Here is a 23,257-nt window from a genome sequence, read left to right as displayed (position 1 = left end):
GATATGATTATGTAAACGTGAACTGACGTGAACCACTTGACGAAACTGAATTCCAAAGATCTTACGAGTTATGAGAACACACGGTAGAGATTATCTTTAGGTATCCTGGGAAGGAAAACCTGTATAACTAATTGAATCGGCTATATATTCTGTTATTTATCACGCATACTTTCATCGAGCTCCAATCACAACGGCCTAGAGTTACCTTTGGGAAACTTGAGAAGGTAGCCGAGAGAACTCGGCTTAAATCAATAAGACAAGCGATATATTCCATTAATTATCGCGAATACTCTTTTTTGAACTCCAATCACAACTACAGAAATTTATCTTTGGGAAACCTGAGAAGGTAACCGATAGAATTTCTTCGAACGTGTACTGTTTATCGAACATTAATCAAGACGGCGAAGAGTTTTTGAAACCTGAAAAGATAACTGAAAGAACTCCTCTAAAATCAGTTGGAAACCGGCAATATATTATAATCAACGAGTGCACTCTTGATCGAACTCTAATCGCGACGGAGAAAAGCTATCTTTGTTGAACCTGAGGAAAATAAAAATTCTAGAATGAAAAATCCAAAACCTAAAGCTCTAAGCGTAAATCTCGAAAATAAAATCTAACCCAATATTTGAAATGAAAAACAAAAACACAATTCTCCATACCAAATATACGATAGAATTTTTTCATTCCTTCATCTAAATGCTACAGGTTTCTAAAACCTACTATTAATCTTCATAAACTATTAATCTAAGATATAGCAATCGCGAATTCGAGCCTGACACGCGTCGCCGTTATACTATTCTTACACTTGCAGCTATCATCTACTGTTTAAAAATCATCTCTGATGTTGGGGAAAATTATTTTAATCTATCACTGATATTATGTATTACGATGTAGTACCCAATCATTAGAAGATGACTGAAAGGAACGAATTTTCTTGTATGTAGCATACATCATAACCCCGGAATCCGCTAGAAATGAAATAACGAATTGACGATGAATAATATATAATAAATTATATTAGTAAATAATAATAAGAACGTAATTGGTATTATTGATGAAAAACGAAATAACAACCACCATTATCGTAAGACTTTTCCGGAGGGCAGAACGAATTTTAGAGGCGAATGAACTTTTAAGTCCATAGCCTACACAATACGAACAAAAAAATAGAAGGGATAGTGAGAGCAAGAAGAGAACTGATATGGAAGCCAGTGTACAGTTCGTTTTCTAATTGGAATTAGACTAAATAAAATATGTAATATAGGAGGGAGAAAATCCTTAGATATATGTGAATGAGAGAGAGGAGAAGAATTTGAGAACGAGAGAACTTAGCTCACGCTACTGCCTGCTCAGACCGGTACCATGACCGCGATTTTTGGACCGTGATATTTACACACCGAAACACACATCTCGCACTTGCAAAGTGAAAAAAATCAACCACTAGAATACATAAACGATCAACAAGTTCATATAGATATAAGATGAAGCTAAATCGTTTGCATCAATATTGCACACACGCGTCGACAAGGGAACTACAGCACAGAACAAATTGCACGACGACTGGTTAACACAACGAAACGGAAAGTTTTCACCAACACAAACTGAAAAAAATGGCTTCGTTCATTTCACTTCACAAATTTTTCTTTCCTATTTATTATCTATGCAGTGAATTTAACAAAATCTCATTGCTTGCGAATTCACTAGAAGCACACAAAGCACACTTTTCAGCCATTTCCATAATCATAGCTTATTAAAAACACAATTAATCGGAAATAACGAAGCGGAGCACAAACGCGCACATCTTGTCCATTACGTTGCTCAACCCGAACTCTATCCGACCACATAAATTTTGTTTATTGGCCCAAAAAAATTACCTGTGTAAAATTTCAGCTCAATAGGACATGATTTAGGGGTGCCTCAAACTCTCAAAGTTTTGATTTTGGTTTTGGTTTGATTTTGGGAGAGGGTGCTGAACAACTCGAGAGCTAATCAAACAAATGGAATCAAACTTTGCATATAGAGGTTTTAGGGATCGATAAAAGTTTCTATAGTAGTTCGACACACCTCTCCCATCTCTAAAGGGGGGCTGCCATACCAATGAAAGACAAATTTCTGCATAACTCTAGACTAATCAAGCAAATGTTGCCAAATTTGGCATGCGAAGGTTTTAGGGGACACGAAACGTTTCTATGGTGAATAGATACTCCTCCCCTCTCGCTGAGGGAGGGGGGTGCGGATTGCCATACAAATGAAGCATACATTTCTGCTTTTATGGGGTAAGAAACATTTCTAAGGTGGTTCAACACTCCTCTCACCTTTCTGAGAGGGGGCTGCCGAGAAATGTTTCTATGATGGTATGACACCCCTCCCTTCTCTGGAATCGAGCGGGGGTTCCATAAAAAAAATACACATGTTCTAACCAAACATGACAATTGAAAATTTTCGGAAAACTCTGAGGAAAATGCAAAAATTCAATATGTTCTACAATTTAATAGTGACAAGCGTTGTTAGTCCATTTGATCTTTGCGCTAACGAAATTGATCTTTGTTCAAAAGTGGAAATGGATTTTAATGTGATAAGACTTACTCCTATGACTTCTTCTATCTATATGAATAAAAATGGATCGCCGAAAGTGTTGATAAGAGCAAAACTCGAGAAAGGAATTTTCCGATTTAGGGCTCTTTATTCTATCATATTTTCTGTTTTAAACATTTATTCCATGTAACGGGGAAACATGTTGAGATTTTTCATCCACTTGCACGAGAATTGTGTCTGAAAATAATCTGATATTATAATGTCGAATTTTGGTAGAAGTACTGACATTTTATAGTAAAAATAATTTTAAAGGGTAGATTAGAAGATCAATCAATGAACAGTTTTGTGACTGGACCCATGAACGTGCGGTTAGTAAGAAAACGTGGATATGATGACGAAAAAAAAAATTTTCGGAGGGACGAAGTTTACCGGGTCAGCTAGTATCAATATAAATAAATATATATATATATATATATATATATATATATATATATATATATATATATATATATATATATATATATATATATATATATATATATATATATATATATATATATATATATATATATATATATATTATGTATTGGTCGGCTCGTGTCGGTAATGCAGACACCTTCCTTGTCGTGGCACACTTCGACACAGAGGACTTCCTCTTCTTCGTGGCTGTGTAGCGGATTTGAATGAAATTGCACTGCTGTTCCACAATGTCTTCCATTCATTCCGTTCCTGTATGTGTGTACAATCGGCATTGGGAATAAATGATGTCCGCTCGTTGCGCGGTGCTTGTCAGCTCGCTCGCGACTGTGATTTCAAGGCGCGGATGGTTTATTCATACCAAATAAATTGAAAACGGGCAGAAACCAGTTTCCATCCAGTTTTCATTAATTTAAATCGTTTAGGGATTAGGGAATTGTAACGTATAGCATATCAAATAAATATGAGAGAATTTCCGATCCCATTGGTATCGTGGTCCTACGTCAAAACACGACTTCTATTCGCAAGGAATCATATTAACAATTCGCTGGAGTTCTGGAGTTCATCGGATGAGTCAAAGCAGAAGCTATTCATAGAGAGTTTGGGAAAGGCGATGAGGGACTCCAGGACAGATATTTACAAATGACTATGGAACACGGCAGTGGAAAAATTATGGTTTGGGGCTGTTTCTCATGGTTTACCGTGGGAAATTGAGATTAGGTCTGATTCACTACTTTTCGCCAATAAACCCGATCAATGGCTGCAGTTCTCCAACTCCCGGCTGCATCGATTCTTGCCAAGTCCTGCTCCATCTTGTCCAACCACCTCGCTCGCTGGACTCCTCTCCTTATTGTTCCTACCGGATTCCATGCGAATCTTGCAACATGCCCTGCCCATCGCATTCGTCCAGCCTTGACGACTTTCTGAATGCTGGGTTCGCCGTTGAGTTGCGCCAGTTCGTGGTTAATTCTCCTTCTTCATACTCCGTTTTCCTGTACACCACCGTATATTGTTCTGACCACTCGGCGTTCGAAAACACCAAGCGCTTGTGAGTTCCTTCCAATCATCGTCCATGCTTCGTGCCCATAAAGAGCAACCGGTCGAATTAGGGATTTGTACATGGTACACTCTGTACGGGTCGAAGTTTGTTGAACCTCAAGGATTTGCGGAGCCCATAGTAGGCACGACTTCCATTAACTATGCGTCTTCGAATTTACGGCTGTTGTTGTTGTCAGTAGACAAGTAGCAGCCAAGGTAGACAAATTCCTCTACCACATCGAGCTCGTCGCCGTCGATCACAACACTACTACAAAGAAGAACTCTGTTGCGTTCAGTCCCTCCTGCTAGCATATATTTAGTCTCAGACGCATTGATCCCAAGCCCAATCAGCCCTGCTTCGTGTTTCAATCGGGTATACAAGTCGGCTACCGTCGCATGTGTTCTTCCGATTATGTCCACGTCGTCGGCGAAGCAGATAAACTGACTAGACTTGTTGAAAATAGTGCCCCGCATGTTCTAGCCCACTCTCCGCATAACACCATCCAGCGCCACGTTGAAGAGCAGACAGAAGAGTCCATCGTATTACCAAAATTCCCTGTGAGTCTCAAATGATTCCGACAGCTCACCTGAGATCCGCACACCGTTCATCGTTGCCTGAATCAGTCTTGTCAACTTTCGGGGAAAGCCGTGTTCGTCCATGACGGCTATGGAGGACCGTCTGTCGTCGAGCAACCGGGCATGAATCCGATCTGATAACTTCCCACAAATCTACTTACTATTGGCGATAGAGGGAGAAAGAGAATCTGAGACAGAATTTTATGGGCACCATTCAGGATTGTGATGGTACGATAGATCCAACAATCCAGCTTGTCGTCTTTTTTATAGAAGGGGGCCGATTCCTCACCTCTGGTAGCTCTTCAGTGTCCCAGATCCTGACTATCAACCGATGCATACACTGTATCAGTTTTGATGGACTTCCCTTGAAGAGCACAGCTGCGAGACCATCCTTACCAGCTGCTTTGTGGTTCTTTAGTTGATTGCAACCGGGCACTTCACCCATCGTAGGAGGTGTTACATCGTCGTTGTTCACTGCATCGGCGTAGTCCACCTCAACGCCATTTTGGTCTACCGTCAGCGCGCTGTTCAGGTGTTCATCGTAGTGCTGCCTCCACCTTTCAATCACCTCGCGTTCGTTCGTCAAGATGGCTTCTTCCTTGTTTCTGCACATTTCAATCCGCGGCACAAAGCCTTTGTTCGAGGCGTTTAGTTTATTGAAGAACTTTCGCGATTCTCGAGAACGATAAAGCAGCTCCATCTGCTTACACTCTCTCTCTTTCAGGTGGTGCTTTTTCCCGAAAGAGATGTGTTTGCTGGCTTCGCTCCAGTCTGTATCGTTCAACGTTTTGTCGAGTCGCTAGTTGCAGCTTGGATGCGCGTGCTGCATCCTTCTCGTTCAGGAGCGCTCGGCACTCATCGTCGAACTATTCGTTTCGTTGTCCTCGTTGTTCATACCCGATGACGGTCTCTGCTGTGCTGCTAATTGTCGCTTTCAAGGTATTCCAGCATTCATCGAGGGACGCAGCATCCAGTTCGTCTACCTCCGGTAACGCAGCTTCAAGACGCTGCGAGTATGTTTCAGCAACGTTCGGCTCCAGTAGTCGTCGTAGGTGGTACCGTAGTGAGCGCTGGTGTCTTATGTTATTGACGACTGACAGTTTAGAACGCAGTTTGACTATCACCAGGTAGTGGTCTGAATCGATGTTAGCGCCACGATAGGTTCTAACGTCGATGATATCCGGAGAAGTGTCGACCGTCGATCAAAACGTGGATAATTTGTGTTTCCGTTTGTTGAGGTGTAACGGTGTAACGGTATTGGAGCTGGAAGAAGGTGCCACATACGGCCATATTCTTGGAGGCAGCGAAGTCGATAAGTCTTAGGCCGTTTTCGTTGGTTCTATGATGGGCGCTGAACCTACCAATTACCGGTCTGAACTCCTCCTCTTGGCCGACCTAAGCGTTCAAATCACCGATAACGATTTTGATGTCGTGTTTTGGGCAGTGATCGTATTCACGCTCTAGCTGTACGTAGAATTCTTCTTCATCGTCATCGATGCTAGCTAGATGTGGGCTGTTGACGTTGATAATGCTGGTATTGAAGAAGTGGCCTCGCATTCTCAATCTGCACATTCTTTCATTAATCTGCCACCAGCCAATCACCCGTTTTTGCGTCTCCGCCATCACAATGAAATCTGTACTCAGCTCGAGTGTGTTGCCGCAGCTGGACTGGAAGCTAAGGACCACGAACGGGGTCTTTTTTCTGCGTGCAGGTACGCGAAGTACCGATGGTACGCTTAGTCCAGTCATTTATCAGAGAGAGATATTAACGCTCAAAACTTTGTACTCTGAACGTAACTCCCTTTTCTCGAGACTTTGAATTGTTCTGCTGATTTGTGTGCTTTCCCGAACAGAGCTGTCAATAACGATCAACTTATCGACGAGCAACGAAGAGGAAATCGTAAGATTTAAAGTCTCCGTGAACAAAGGAAAGAAAGAAGAATGATGGGGAATATTTGCCTAGAGTATAAACAGTGGATCTCGCTGAGGCAAACTTTCAGTCTCGTTCTGTTTTCAAAGCAAGGGACATCGCTTGTTCTTCCTTGTTTTGCGTCATTACATGCCTTCGTTTCTGGTTGAGCTGTGGACGCGACCAAGTTATTCAATCGCTGTTGTCTCTGGCATTGCATTAATTGCATCAAACTGACGCCATTACATTAAGGTTCTGAGCTACACAATTGTGTGGGGAAGCATCAGCTAGCCAATCGTCGGCTCACCAAGAAAATAAATGTTCTGGAATTTGGTATGTGATCTAGTTTCGCATGGCGGTAGCAAAACTTTCTCCACTAAGGATGACAGCTGCGCTTATCTTGAGCATGGAAAAGTAGTGCAACTTTTTTCAAGGCCAGTAATATTAACAGAAGCACTACTATTGAGAATAGCGCAAAATGATGAGTAGTGTTTATATTCCTAGTAGCCTTAAGCCAATGTCAATGCATTGAAAATTTACCTCGAACGCTATTGCGGTGACCTTTTTCGCAATTGGCATAGACTCAGCTACAGTCGATTATATACTTGTTGTACCAGCACCAGTATTCCACATCTAATAACTACATCAATATAACTTTAGCACCGCATGGAAACAACAACAATGACAATACTTCATGCTACATGTTACTATCAAATATCATGCTACATGTTATTTAGTATTGCCTCAGTGGAATCGCACCTCTAGACATCATTCGTACAACGTAAACCAATCGCCAAACAAACGTTCGTCATAGCATGCATGCAGAGCCATACATCGGTGGCTTAAGGCTTCTTCTTCTTCAATGGCACTAACGTTCCTAGAGGAACTTCGCCGTCTCAACGTAGTATTACTTGCGTCATTTTTATTAGTACTTAGTTGAGATTTCTATGCCAAATAACACGCCTTGAATGCATTCTGAGTGGCAAGCTCTAGAATACGCGTGATCACAGTGCAAGTCGGAGGAAATTTCTTTGACGAAAAATTCCCCCGACCAGAACGGGAATCGAACCCGAACACCCGGCATGTTAGTTATGACGCTAACCACTCGGCCACGGGAGCACTTGTTGTTAAATTTACTACATTCAATTAGCTTGTAATAAATTCTTTTTATAATTACCTATTCTGCTTCACCATATTTTTGCAGTTGTCCATCCTAAGGTCATTATAATGAATTCCCTGTTTGGCGTTTTCTCTTGCAGAGTTCACTGTTAACTGTTGTACACCTAATCTACATTTTTTGTCACAATGTTCAGTTTTCTATACATTTGTTTTCATTTTTCCACTAGTTGCTTCACATGCTTCATCAATTATTTAGTTTAAAGAAATTTCGGATCAAAAAATCACTATTCACGGATATATTAGGTAAAATACATTTTACTTCATATTATAATCAGCGATAACTCATAACAGTTACTAGAATATTGCGTTTAGTTATGAAGGTACTTTTTATGGACTATATTATGTTTGTTACTGTCACGGGGGCATTTCTTCCTCGTATAGCATGAAATGCAGAAGAACTATGTCTATACAAGACAGTGCTCGGTCCAGAATACCCGACTCATTTTCACCACAATCAAATCTCGATAGCTAGTACGATTGAATAAACCGATAACCAAATATGTGTTTGTCTAACTTTTACACTTCCGTCGATTCCTTTGTAGTGTTTCAATCCGCGATTTGATCGAGAACGACTGTGAGAAGTGTTCGTCTATCAAACTAACTGAAATAGTGGTTGCAACAAATTGATTTAAAGTAATTTCCCACAACTCAGATGTTCGCTTCTGATCATCGGGAGTATTCCGCTTCGGAGCTGAACTTGGCGATCGATCCGCATTAGAACTTGATGGATTCCCATTGGAGTCCGTCTGAAAAGAGGTTAAGTTCATTGCAGTTGCTGTTGTCGATTTGTTAAGCCATTTACCTCGCTCTGATGAGAAAAAGAAAACTCAGTAAAACTTTCATTACTGTCTTGGCTCTGGTTCAGGATTGTATCTTCACCCAATGAAATTAATGCGTTGTCTACAAAAGATTGTGAAATTAGTTTACCATATAACAAAAATTGGATCCTGCTTCACATACATGCGTGTTGTACTTCACTATCGGGTGCTTTTTTGCCCCTGTTCAGAATCTCCAGCAATGTGGTCCAGAGGGCAATGAAATTTTTCTGGGTCATGTTCGGAATGGTTTTGTTGGTAAAATTAGAGTCTGGCTCGTCAAGAAATATCCTCAAGCTGCTGATGCTCCTCGCCTCATTTCCTGGTACTCGTCGTCCATTGGTAGTCGTGCTGCTGCTCGCATCTTCGAAGCTTATCTTATTGAATCCCAAATCGCTGAGATCGGACCGGGAACCATTTGATTCACCTTCACCCATGTTGGCATTGCTCGATGAAGCGATATTAGGTGCAGTGCCTGCAGTCGATGTCGCCGGTAGATCCACGTAGAAAATCGACGATGTTTCGGCATTTGTGGATGATTCATCAATCGACAGATTCGGGGTGGCGTTGAAGTGAGACAGAGAGAGATTTTCAATGTCTGTTGTCTCTAGACTGATGTCGATTGGTGATGGGAGGGATTTGATGCTTTCGATTGGATTATCACTGGAAATACATCATACATGAGCAAAGACATTGAGTTTGCATTGACCTAAGTTTTAATAAATTCTATGTGATCGACCAACTTTTCAGCATTCGTAAAACGTAATTCTCTTAGCGTTTTTTTTTTGGTAATTTACTTCCTACATGAGAACAAATTAACTAGGAGATTCATCCCATTCGAATCAATTGTAACACTTTCTATAGAACAAATCTTCTCAAAATAATATTTCCCAATGCGATACCTGGAGAGAAGCCTCGGTTGTGATTGATCAGCGATTGATGCTGTAGCATACTAATTAACCCTAATTCCCATTTAACGCAAAACATCCTGACCCTCATTCTTTCCTCATCCTCAATTCCGCATTCTTACTTATTTCCCATAACCACTTTCCGCATACCGTATCTAACAACATATACATAATCTCCACCTAACACTTTTCCGCTTTGTTAGTCAGCAACTCTTGGGATTTCCTTACGGAAATCCCCCAAACTGACTAATTACGTAACCCCGAATGAACGCTAACTATGATGCGCCAGCCGTTCCAAACTTCCCTGTATACGAACTCGAACAATTAACAACAATAACATACCGCCCCGCTCGACGCTTGTTCTAAAGCCATAAGCAACAATAATAAACAGGCAAAAATAAAACACCCAAATGTACACAGGTAAAGAAAACTAACGAGCAGGCATGTATCATGGCGACCGTGTATCATGATCCTGTATCAATGCATAACATCGACCGTCAGCAAATGCAATATTTATCGTTTGTTTCGTGCACAGCATCGTCGATCCCGTTGAATTGGTATAAAATTTACTCTCCTCATGTTTTCATATACTTAATACATTGCTTGACACTAACTCTCAAACCCCTTTCCACCTTTTGCGTATGAAATGGGGCCCTGTTACTACAGTTACTACAATTTACTACAGTAGCTAGCCGAATCTCCCAGGGGAGCACTCATGGCCAGAGGATACTTAATGTTCAGTCCCTGAAGAGATAATCGAAATTCCATCGCAACCCCCACCCCTATGTGATTCTCCTGCCAACTGAGAGAGCAGCCTAGCAACGATGAGGGGCAGTATTTTTTCAACCGCAAAGCAGCAAACAACAAACGAGAGAGTGAGGCAGAACGTGAACGTGTTTTTTCCCAACCAAACATCTAGAGTGATAGTTTAGAATCCTGTCGAAGGTGAAATAAAGGACATCGTATGTTTTTATGCTGCAAACCTGTCGCATAGTGTTTTTCTTTTTATGAAAGCTTATTTCCAAGAGTGTTTCCGCTGTGGACTTTATGTTCAAGCGTCCATCGGCACGTTTCCTCCAGTGAAACGGTGCATCATCCGACCAGAGCCTCCGCTCTTCAACTATCGAAATTAACACTTAATATACATCACTTGGCTATAAAGTTATTAAACCCCTCTACAGACAATAGGAGAAAATGCTATTTTTATCCATAATATATTTCTGTAGTTATAGGTTCATTAGACTTTAGTTTATATCTATATAAATCTAACTCATTAAGAATTGTGTTTAAAAATGCACTGATGAATGCCTCCTTGTAAGAAACTGTTTTTGAAAGACCTCCATTTAAAGTATCAAAAGAGTAAAAATTCAGATTTCTGAGCAATAAAAAAAAACAATTCAATTGCTACAACCAATCACAGTTCTACGTCAAGCTCTCGTCCGTGCCCCTAGGCACAGACCCATCTACTTTTTTTACTGATTTACATTTCACAATAATGCGTTTCATTCGTCGTACCTGTCGTTTCGAAGCTGATTGCTATGGATGTGAAAAAGACTAGAGTATTTTATTGTGCAACTGTTAAGACAAATACATGATTGAAATCTTTTCTTTGCAAATCATTGATTTGGTGAATAAACATTGATCCCAATAACTCCATAATAACGAAACATCTAAATGATGAAACCAAATGCTGGTAGAAAAACGATCAATAAAACAAACAGGTATATAAAACTTATTCCTCTTTGTTATGATATTAGGATTCTGACACTGAGAAAAGAGTCTCGATTGAACAATTTTAGAAATTTTTTTTCTCAAAATAAAAACATGTCTTCACATCTGACATCACTGATCATACAGAGAAAAAGTGTCAGAGGTCTTTCCAGTCTGCCAAAAAAAAAACACACAAAAAAACCAAACAGAAAAATCAGGCATGTTACTGGATATCAGAACTAGTTATCACATAAGGTTTATCACTTCTATTTATTGTTAAAGAAAATAAAAAAAATCGAGGGTTGTTTCCGAGACACGACCGTTTAGGACGTAGGACTACGCAATCTTTTTTTTTAATTTGTTGGTTTATCATTTCGTAAAAAGTTCTGAGGACCCTGAAAAGGTTTAATGGCTTGCGTGGTTTTGTAGTATTATTTCGAGGAGCCACGATTCTTTCCAGTCTTTGCGAGAACAATACACTAATTGGACATATATCGCAATTCGTTTCTTTATATCAATTCACGCATTGCACTGAGTATTTAACGCGAATGCTATCCCGACGGTCTTTTTCGCATTTGACACAATGTGATTATGTAGTTGTTCCACCAACGCCGTTCTGCCATATTTCTTAACCTCTTGAACGACAATTTATTCTCAGTCAGCACGATTTATACAAATTACATTCTAGCGGTAACTAGAAGCATGAAGCATTTATATCAAACAATAGATATGGCTTAAAGATACTGCTCTCAGAGGGATCTGGACTCGTCATTTCCGTTCAAGGGGTTAATCACTTCAATATATCTTTGGCAACCCAAAGATAAATACAACAAAAATGGCAATACTTGCAGTTATCAAGTATCATTGTTCAGTCTGGGAGCAAAGACTAGGTTGCGGTGGACTGTATTTTCGGGAACTTCTGAGGTCGGGATCAACTGTCTGAACGGGTGGAGCTCTCGTCGGGGATCGTAGTCGGATGCGGGTTGATTCGCTGGATCGGAAGCCTTGAGAAAGGCTGACGACTCTTTTGGAATGGTTGCAGAGTAGAAAGATGGCGGAAAACTTTAACTCTTAAACGTATATTTCTTTCTATCTCTACAACTCTTGTTTCTTCGGTGTTGTTCGGCTGCTGCTTCTTCTTTGGTGTTGTTGTCGCGATTAGTGATCCCCGATAATCGTTCGATTAATCGATTAATCGATACTTCCTACAGAAATCGATTATTAATCGAACGGATACTGAACAACCAATAATCGAAGTGAACGAATAATTTACGTCGATTAATCTATCCAAACCCAGAGCAAAAAAACCGTACGGCCGCTGCAGTTTTATCCTGAAAATCAATCATTATCTTTGACGCCCTCCTAAACTCTTAAAAGAAGCTCAATGCCGTCGATTCGTGATGAGCTTCGAGCGTTTAGTTTAGGGGAGCGTATAAGATAATAATTGATTTTCAGGCGGAATGAACACTTTTTAAATTCCAGATGGCTTTCTAAAAAATGAGAAATATTAGTCTAACTAATTATTTCTCTCAGTATGACGATTAATCGATTAATCGATTATTTGGAGCGATTAATAGTATCGAATAACAAACTGCTGAAAAGTATTCGATTATTGGATGAACGATTAATTTCAAAAATCGGGGATCACTAGTCGCGATGGTCGATGAAAGTGTGGTGGTTTTCGGGCAATGCACTCCGCTTTTATAGCGAGCGCGAATTGCGTTGTTATCAATTTACTTCGTTGGTGGCGTGGCATATGATCGGGGTTTTTCTCTTCCGTTGGGACGGAACAATCATGTTTCATTACGATTACTGTTGCCTAAGTGGTATATCACTTCTAGATATCTTTCGTGCATCGCCATTCAACAAGTATTAAACACGCATCTAACAGATATACACAGTTGCAGCAATAAAAATGAAACATCATGACCGTTTATGAAAAATCGTTTCTCGACTCTCGGTCAAAACCGTCAACAAAGCTAGGAGTTTGTTGCATCAGAACAGAGCCGATGCGCACGAGAGCAAATACGAATGGCAACTAAAAATATCGAAGCTGCGCTATTCACATGTAGGTACAGGAAATGAATAAGTTCAAAGTTACGTGCAACCAGGGTTGCCAATAATATTTTAAAAAAAACTGGAAGATTGCTCTTTAAAAAACTGGAAGAAAACTGGATCATGTAAAACCGTCTTATTTTAAAAATATCGGCTTCGAAATTATTTTTTTGCACATTCCAATGATTGAGAGATAGAATTTCCTTCGAAGCGTCGTGTAGTATTTATATGTAGTTCATTAAACGGTGAAATGAACAATTAATTAATCATATCATTCGAGTAGATTAAAATGCCGTTTCCCATTCCTCGAACATTAATGTGAGACAATATTTGAGGACCTTTTTTGATTTCTGTAGTCTTCCTTTTGACCATATTCGAACTTCGGTTTGTCGCTTCTGCGTAGTTGGTTCCAGCTCCCACTCGTTAACATTTGAAAGCAAGAATTTTTTTCTATCATGCATCAAATAGAAGAGTTTAGATCATGCGTAATGTCAATGCTATTTAGAACTGAAAATTCCTTTGGGATACCATGAGAAACTAATATCCCATTGATGTAAACGGAAACAAGATTACTTGGGTTTTATGTTCATATCAATCAAATCAATGGAACACATTGACTCTATGCTCTTCTGAAATTTAGAATGATTTGGAATACCAATAAAATTTGATGATTATATAAACTCAAAGGCAGCATAGCACACGGACCCTATGAACCTATTTGGGTGAGATATTTTTCTATAAACATTGCCAGCCGAGATTGAAATTATAGTTCAAGTCTGAACTTCCGAAAATTTTGGAGAACCTATAACATCTGATATTTATGTAAATTCAAAGGTAGTGTAGCACGCACTGTGCGCTAACCGTATCGAATTCGGAAGTGTAAGGGTGCGCATACACTGTTTGACCGAAGCCAAATATTTGACTCTTTTTGACAGATAAAATTTGGTCAACGTGTACTGATCAAATATATTCTACACAAAACACGACAAGCAAATATTCAATTATTGCTATAGATGGATTTATTCACGAATAATTATCTATAGCTATAGATGGATTTATTCACGTGAAAATAGATGTAAACGGGTGAGAATAAATATGATACACTTATTCGAGGTATATATAACTTGAATAAATTCAGCATATGTAAACGATTGTGAATTTCTCACTGGTGAGAAATCACTAAAGTTGGATGTAGTTCTACTTTAGGTGAATAAATTCACCGAAAATATGAATATATTCATTATAGAAGTTCACGCTAGTGTAAACGGTTGATGCGATTTCTATAAATCTCATCATATTTCTTCACATGAATATATCACTAGTCTAAACCCACCCTTATGTATACATTGTGAATTTATTTTTCATAAAATGGGTAAAAATATGTGCTTCACATATAAAAACTGGATAAAACTAGATGATATTTCAAAAAACTGGAAGATTTCAGGACTTAACTGTTTGACTGGATCGAGAGAAAAAAAACTGGAAGAATCCAGTTTAAACTGGAACATTGGCATCGTTGCGTGCAACGACGACAAGCAACACACACAAAGCCAAACATTGGTGGCTTGGAGCGACCTATAATAATTTGCATTCTTCTCTTTTTCGCCTGCTTTGCCATGATTCGTTGTGTTAATTGCAATGTCAGATGCACTTCAAGTGAAATATTCGCTAGCGTTCACAGCTCCAGGGGAAACACAGAACACAAAACGAGCAGAATAAGCGACGTTTGTTGTTTTGGGCACAGAAAGATTCTGAGAATTTTCCTCAGAGGAGATGCAATACTTATACGCTAGCTATAGCTTACTTACTATGCAAAGATGGAGTTTACTTCGCAAATATTCTCTTTTCGTTATCCCTCTTCGTTGTTTCTATTCTAGTGGCTGCATGAGTTATTGACAGCTCTGTTCGGGAAAGCCAATTTTCATCAATTTAAACCATATACAGACTGTGGGATTGTAATGTATAGCATATCAAACAAATCTTAGAAAATTTCCGATTCGATTGGTACGCAAATCGTTAAAATCCGTTCGCAGTAAAAATAGTAATTAACGTTAACTTTATTTCATAAAAACGTGACCTGTTTTCTGATTTGGCACCCTTAACGAGTTTGACTTTCCAATCGCACTCTTTCCATCGGAGAGAAATATTCGCATCATCGATATCGGACTGAGTAGACTGCTGTGGAAACCATTGCCTGCCTTATTTCAAGGCGGAAGAAAGAGTATACTTCCACACAGTTGAAACGTTTCCCGTGTTTACAGTCCACTGCCCTGGCGCTGAGGAACGCACCAACGACGCCTAGTACTTCTACCAAAACTCTTCATTATAATATCAGATTATTTTCAGACACAATTCTCGAAGATTTTTCTACCCCTTGCCAATAACATGTTTCTCCGTTACATGGAATAAATGTTTGATACAGAAAATATGATAGAATAAAGACAGTCCTTAATCGGACAATTCCTTTTTTGAGTTTTGCTATTAGATAGATAGAAGAAGATATAGGAGTGCGTTTTATCACATTAAAATCCATTTCCACTTTCGAACAAAAATCAATTTCGTTAAAGCAAACATCAAATGGATTAACAACGTTTGTCACTATGTAATTTTAGAACATATGCGAATTAGAATTTTCCTAATTTTCCCATTTTCTTTCAGAGTTTTCCGAAAATTTTCAATTGTCATGTTTGCTATGGTGGAAATATATGTATTATTTTTACTGGACTCCCTCTCCATTTCAGAGGAGAGCGGAGTGTCATACCATCAGAGGAACATTCTTCGTATCCAAAAACTCTCACATCCCAAATTTGTGAGGCCATTTGATTGATTAGTTTTCGAGTTATGCTGAAATTTGTGTTTCATTTGAATGGCATCCCCCCTTAGAGAGGGGGAGGGGTCTCGAACTATTATAAGAATCCTCCCCGGCCCCAAAAACCCCTACACACTAATTTCCATGTCGATCGGTTCAGTAGTTTCCGAGTCCATAAGAATCAGACAGACAGACAGAAATCAATTTTTATAGATATAGATTTCTAAAGTTCTCGTATTTGTTACACATACAAAATTGTACAGGACAGACGGGCCAGCCAGATGAGCCCGGTCGCACGTTGAGTATGGCTGGTCTAGGCTATATCAATTGATATGTAAAACTGAATGTATTTAGATAAAATTAAAATTAAAATTGATACCGCAGTATATTTACCTGAAAAAGTTCTCCGCTTCTGTTGCTATCTCGGTATCGGAATCTTTTGAATCTGAGAGACCCCTGTTCTCAATTTCCAGTGCCGAAAGCAGTGGTGGCAAATGCAAAATGTACAATAATTTTAGCTTCTCTGTTGTGCGTTTCGAGCATATAATCCCTAGAGCAAATATCAGCTGCTTGAATTCGAGATATCCACACACTTGTTTGTCCATAAGCTGTAAATAAGATACAAATACATTTGAAAGTAATTTTTCAAGAAAAGTTTGTTTACCCTAAACAGTTTTTCCGCCACATCAATGTTTTGTACGTGTCCCCAGGGCGTCAGATCGCTGTACAACTTCCGAAAGGTTTCGAAATCCACCCGAAAACAGTCATAACGATTATCTCTGAAGCGCTTTTTGGCATCACTCAGAAGAGCTGCGTCATACACTGGTTCACTGCCGCTCATTGTGGTCGGGCGGCTACAGTTTTTGAGATTGATTTTTTCGTCCTTGGCGTAAGAGAGCAGCATTCGCAACTCTTCAGCATCGAAATAGCTGCAAAGATCGTATGATTTTCGTTTGCAAGGTTTTAGGAATGTTTTCAAAATACCCATTCTCTTTGAAGTTTTTAACGAAACTGTTTTCCAGATCTTTTTCCAACTGATGAACGGTCAATCTGCGATGCTTGTTCCTTAGTTCTTCAATTTTCTGTGATGTTATAGCCTTTCCGAACCTCTGATATGCTTCGTAGATCAACGTTTGCACTGACTGACTCTGTAAATACATGAAAAGGTTTCGATCAGGGGTGATCACAGGTATCAATTAGCTTACCCTTAGTTGAGTTCGTTCCTTGTCTATAATTTTGATTTGCTGTACCTCGTCATTGTAAATTCCCATTAGATAATTAGATAGTAACTGCATCGCCTCTCCGTCGTCATTACAATTCAAAAGTTTATCCTGGTTCCATTCCAAAATTTTTAAAGCTATCTATAATTTGTAATGAAAATATGAATAATATTTTTTCTAAGCGCTCTAATGAACACGCTCATACAATGAATATCACTTTTGCTCCATCGCATAGGAAACAGTCGATTATGTGTAGTGCACTTTCGTATGGCATGACACTCAGGAAAATCGTCAAGAACCATGAAAGCGAAATCATCCGAATCATACCCAAATCACCCAACTTCACGTGTAGATTGGGCAAATGACTACCAATCAGTTCGTCCAGCAAGCCTTGGTCAATCTGAGCGCCGACCACCTTATCATTGTAGTAATCCGGTAACAGTGATTCGCACAAACAGCTCAGTATCCAGAACGCGTCCTCCTCGTCGCAGTAGATGAGGAAAACCGAAGAAACTATGTTCATCGCTTGGCAGTAGCCTATCTCGGGATTCCTCAACGCGTACGCTTGGAGAACTCGACGCAGCGCTAAAATGCCGATGTCCGTTTGGAATGCAGGATGCTCGGGAAGCGATCGATGCAGATCACGTTCAATCTCCTCGAACGTAGACGTCTGTTGGTCTTTCGCCCGCTGGACAAGGTCCATGTATAGACCTGGATGCATCAGTTTCATGTGGACAGCACCGGAGAATATCATCCATACCTCGCGGCGCAGTTGATCTGGAATGCCGTCGATTACTAAATTGATTGTTTCCGTCGTGCGGAACATCGATATGCCGCGTCCAAATGTGAAGAAATGTTCGTCCCATTTCTTGAGCTGTATAAGAAACAAAAAATATTTGTTGACTATAATATGAACACTTTCACGTCAAATTGACCTATTTTTCCACAATACTAAGTCACTATTTTGAATCTCTTTTTCTACATGATAGTACACAAAGACACGGTGCTATCAGAAACACACGCGATCCCTGCTCGTATATGCACTATTGAATTCAAATTAAGGCAGTATTCTTGAAAAAAAATCAAAAATATTATCGTTCATATTTCTGTAGTTTAGGCATTCAAGAATATCAACTATCAACCACTATTTTTTCAAAGATACTAATGTTTCTATTGGATGCCATAAGAAAACCATAAGAGAAAAGAATGTAAATTGATAGTATTATGTTATTAGGCGTTATTACAAATCCAGTTCTGCTGGGCGTCAGCAATGAAACACAAATTTCTGCAAAACTCGAGAATTAATCAAGCAAACTAAATCAAATTTCTCTGCCATACAAATGAAACACAAATTTCTGCATTACTCGAGGATTAATCATGCAAATGAAACCAAATTAGGCATATGGAGGTTTTAGGATGCAATAAATGTTTCTATGGTGGTTAGACTCCCCACCCTCTCTCTAACGGGGGGCTGCCATACAAACGAAACTCAAACTTCTGCATAACTCGAGAACTAATCAAGCACAATTTGAGATGTAAGGGTTTATGGGTATGAGAAATGTTTCTATAATGGTATGACACTCCTCCATCCTCTGGAATGGAGAGGGAGTCCCATAAAATTATTATACATATTTCAACCAAAAATATTTAAACCAAACATGACAATTGTAAATTTTCGGAAAACTCTGAAGGAAAAAGGGAAAATTCGGAAAATAAATTCCCATATGATCTACAATTACATAGTGACAAGTGCTGTTAGTCCATTTGATGTTTGCGCTAGCGAAATAGATCTTTGTTCGAAACTGGAAATTGATTTTAATGTGATGAAACGCACTCCTATATCTTCTTCTATCTATACCAATAAAAGAGTAACGCCGAATGTGTTGATAAGAGCAGAACTCGAGCAAGGAATTGTCCGATTAAGGGCTGTCCTAATTCTATCATATTTTCTGTATAAAAAATTGATTCCATGTAACGGAGAAACATGTTATTTGCAAGTGGTTGAAAAATCTTGAACGAGAATTGTGTCTAATTATAATGATGAGTTTTGTTAGAAATACTAGGAATTTTATAGTTAAAGATAAATTCAACGAGGTCGAATAGAAGATCAATCAATGAACAGTTCTGCGATTGGACCCATGAACTTGCTCATAGTAAGAAAACGTGAATGTTTGAAGGTATTGATAACAAAAAACAAATTTTGGGCGGGACGAAGTTTGCCGAGTCAGCTGGTGCTTTATAAACTTCTATCGTGACAACGTGTCTTCAACGTCCGAACCACAAATTCCCAGATATGTCACAACTATTTTTATTTAGATTGGATACTCAAACAATGTTGAACAATTTTGGCAACACAGCTGAACTACCTAACTTTACTATGCGAGTGTCAAGATACACAAGATCGTATCACGCTATGTGACTACACGCGCCTGAAATACAATAAATCAAAACGAGTAGCTTTGCAAGGAACCTGAGTACTCCTTTAACCAATCTGATTGTTGTGATAACAGCACTACGCAAACTGTATAAGCGCTCCCATCAATCATTCAGAGTTATGCACACAGCTAGCGCGAAAAAGTGCATCTATACCTCTCAATCCAAACGAGATGCATGATTATGTTCTAACACATACGAGGAAAAATCAAAACAAAAATGCGTTCGTTGTCATGATATGAATTGTAATTATTTTTCAACACTACGCTATTATATTCGCGATAGCCAGCTAAATTAGATCTTAATATTTTTCCTATGGAAACACTTCGACAAACTCTAAAACTAAATATTTCAAAGACAAACAAACTATTTCAAATATTAAATACAAAATGAATTCTGGCAGTAACATAATATCTGTAATATCTGTAGTTATTTGCGCTCCAAATTAATTTGAAATGGCAGCCAATATTGCAAAAATGAAATGTTTCAGCTCACCATTTTGCACAAATTCTCGCACTGTGACAACGTGACATTCACAAGACAATCGTCCCAACTGCGAGAACATGCTCGTTTGGGTTAAGTTAGCAGTCGGTGCAAACATGAGCGAGGTGTAGAGAAATCTGTCTCCACCAGCACTCTATGAACATGAACGAAATGATTACAGTACAGGCAAACCCGTCCCTGCAAGATCCCTCCCCACGCGACTCCCCACCCGCGTGCTTCATCTAGTTACAGTTAATTATTATTGAGTTTATCCCAAAACTCATAATAAACTTTATTGTTTCGATAAACCGAATTAAAGCTTTCTAACCACTCTACAATTCGTTCTTTGACACCTAACTTCTATCTGTTTTAATTTCGCTGCAAAAACGTTATAAACAATTTATGGTGGAAATCGTTAACTAATGAGAAAGTTGAGGAAGAGAAACTTGACTCTGTAAGTGTTAGATGATAAGTAATTGAGTCTGTTTAATAAACGTTTTTGAAAAAAAAGTTTTCTCTTGAAAATATATAGGTTTACCTTCTCGGCCTGCAAATCGTCAAAAGCTTTATTGTCCGGATCCTTGAAAAGATGCATCAGCGGTTCCTGTTTCGTCCAGTCAATATCATCGGCAGGTTTGCTGGAACTAAAGGATACATTCTGTTGAACCATACAGAACAAACAGAGCAACGCATAGAAACACTTACGTTACAGTTTTTGAAAGTAGATCAGAAATTCTGCTGATCAGGAAATCACGATCGAGAATGTGCGAGAATAGGAATATGTTGGCATCCGACGTTGTGACTATTATTCGATTGCTGAAGCGATCGTGAGCATCTTCTTTTTTCTCAACACTCTGCAATAAAGCTTATAAACAGTACGGTAACATTAATAACAAAACTGCATCATACCACTATTTTGTTCAACGGAATGACCAGTCCAACTAGCTCATAGACGTCACTCCTAAAGGCCAGATAGCCCTGTGACAGATAAAGAATACCATTAACGTGTTTTTTACTGTGCGGTGTCCATAGCGAGGCGGTGATTTTCCCGTCCAGAATTTCGGTCAGCGGAAGCCGGAAATATTCTCGATACTCGTCCGACAACTGCCTCGTAGTTAAATCGCGCAATAGTACCGTTTTTTGGCTAACATTTCTCTCCATTTTGCGTCCAATCACTGGATCGTGATCAACAATTGGCCGGTCCGGGTCTTGAATTAATTTTTGCATTGTAAGCTTGTTAAGCTGTTCAATCAGATTGTACACTTCACTCGGAGAGTATAGAAACGCGAAAGTGTATTCCTTGTTTTGCGACGTTTTGATGGTTATCATATTGCCGGACTTTTTGATATCGGTCAGTTCGGTGTACCGAAAGCGTAGCTTACTTTCCGCCCCAAACATGTACGAGTAGAAACAGAGATGATTCAGTGAGAGATACAGCTGTCCCTGCCGTGGCACCTTTTTGATATAACTGCACGAGTAATAGCTGACCAGCTTCTCGTCTTCGGGCATCTTGAACTTGTCCCGGAACTTGTTAACCATAATCTGGAAACTGGTCGGATCGACCATTTCCTCCGTTGTTCGGGAACTGTGAGCAAGCAGCGATTGAATTTTGCAAATAACGAAATTTGTAATTTCCTCCTCCGTTTCCATTTCATTGATTACGCGGAACAGATTTTTCGAAAGCCATTCCCAGTCTTTAAGGATAGCCTCCAGGGTAATGTCCGACGCGATTTCTGAAATATATATCAAGTGTTTACTTTCCAATGATTCTGTATGAAAGTGGTGTACAATAAAATCGATGGGTACAGTGAACGCAAGAAAAAAAACTAAACTATGGGCGTTGCGAGGCAAGGGCCAGGGTGAAGAGATGATTCACTCCACTGATTTCTTATCTGTTGTTCTGGTTTATTTTTTTGTACGGAAAATGGCATCTTTGAAAATAAGTGCAGTTGAATCGTATTAGATCAGCACTTACACCGAAAAGCTGGTTTGATCATACAAACCATAATCTATGAACGCTATTGCAATCATCTCACCATAATAAAGTCCTGTCGAAGGCTGTATGTGAAGAATGCGATAGGGAGACGGCTTTGTATCAAGTACATTATCTAATGTCCCGACCAGCATCGACGAAAATCCTCGATGGCTTCCGTGACCTTTTCGGTGCTGGAGCAGAAAGTAGTTGGATGTAGTTAAAGTACTTTCGCTAACCCTGTGATATGCAAGATAAAAACAAATATTAACAGTAAACGACACATTTTTTTTTGTATTCCGCATATCAATGGAACGCACCATAATGCAAATGGCATTGCACAATCCCGCGGCGGAATCCACATTTTTCATTAGAAATTGATATTGTTTCTCCCAATTTATGCACTGTTATGTTTCTCAGCCGAAGGAAAAGAATGAAAACATTTCCGTTGTATTCATACGACTGTCAACACAAACGCTAGCCGGGATGCCAGCAAATAATAAGTTCTGGCGCTATTTTCGTAATGCGGTGAGAGAAAACTGAAACGGAATATGAAAAACAGGGGTGATATTACGCATTTCGAGACGAGTAAAGTGCCATTCACATACAACATCCACGTCACGTTCACGTCCCGTCACGTCACGTTACTCGGCATTTGCCGGGGGCGCTGAGCCTTTGGGGCGCCAAAATCCAAGAATTTTCAATAGCAATTTTCATCCCCGAATTATATTTCATCTTTCAATTGAGTAAAAAGACATCCATCATGAGTAGTTGCTTCTTTCCGTACATGAAACCAATAACCTTTCTTTGTTTTTCGAAAAATTGAAACACCCAACATCATATTACACCAATACCCTTTTGATTTTTTCGCTACGCATGCCTGGGCGCCCCTCCGTGCTATGCTGTGTTTCAAAGTTATTTAAGCAATAACACGTTCGTCGTCCCATTACCTATATATGGATGACACTTTCCTTGTTCAAATTGAGTAGGATTTTTAAAAGGAATTTTATAGAGTAGGCCCTTAGTGTAATTTTAGTGATAAATATTAAAAAAGTGGTATTTTTGGGGCGCCATTTTCATAGTTTGCCAGGGGCGCTGTCTATCCTCACTACGCTGCTGACGTCAGTTATTCTACCAT

General features: G+C 39.3%; 1 protein-coding gene across 1 annotated transcript; it reads right to left on the bottom strand.

Moving 5' to 3' along the window:
- Window positions 1–7,949: 7,949 nt before the first annotated feature.
- On the bottom strand, window positions 7,950–22,598 carry LOC129768133 (TBC1 domain family member 9). Its single transcript, XM_055769573.1, has 13 exons — window positions 22,440–22,598; window positions 22,184–22,359; window positions 21,057–21,880; window positions 20,853–21,001; window positions 20,686–20,791; window positions 17,437–18,105; window positions 17,217–17,372; window positions 16,996–17,159; window positions 16,676–16,940; window positions 16,405–16,619; window positions 8,675–9,192; window positions 8,517–8,614; window positions 7,950–8,460 (listed from the first exon to the last, which is right to left on the bottom strand). The coding sequence occupies exons 1-13, from the start codon at window positions 22,481–22,483 to the stop codon at window positions 8,224–8,226; spliced, it is 3,621 nt and encodes a 1,206-aa protein (XP_055625548.1). The 5' UTR covers window positions 22,484–22,598; the 3' UTR covers window positions 7,950–8,223.
- Between the last annotated feature and the right edge of the window lie 659 nt (window positions 22,599–23,257).

The sequence above is a fragment of the Toxorhynchites rutilus genome, chromosome 2 (genome assembly GCF_029784135.1).
Source record: "Toxorhynchites rutilus septentrionalis strain SRP chromosome 2, ASM2978413v1, whole genome shotgun sequence".
Lineage (NCBI taxonomy): Eukaryota > Metazoa > Arthropoda > Insecta > Diptera > Culicidae > Toxorhynchites > Toxorhynchites rutilus.
The sequence above is the reverse complement of the archived record's forward strand: the minus strand, read 5'-3'. Positions and strand labels throughout refer to the sequence as shown.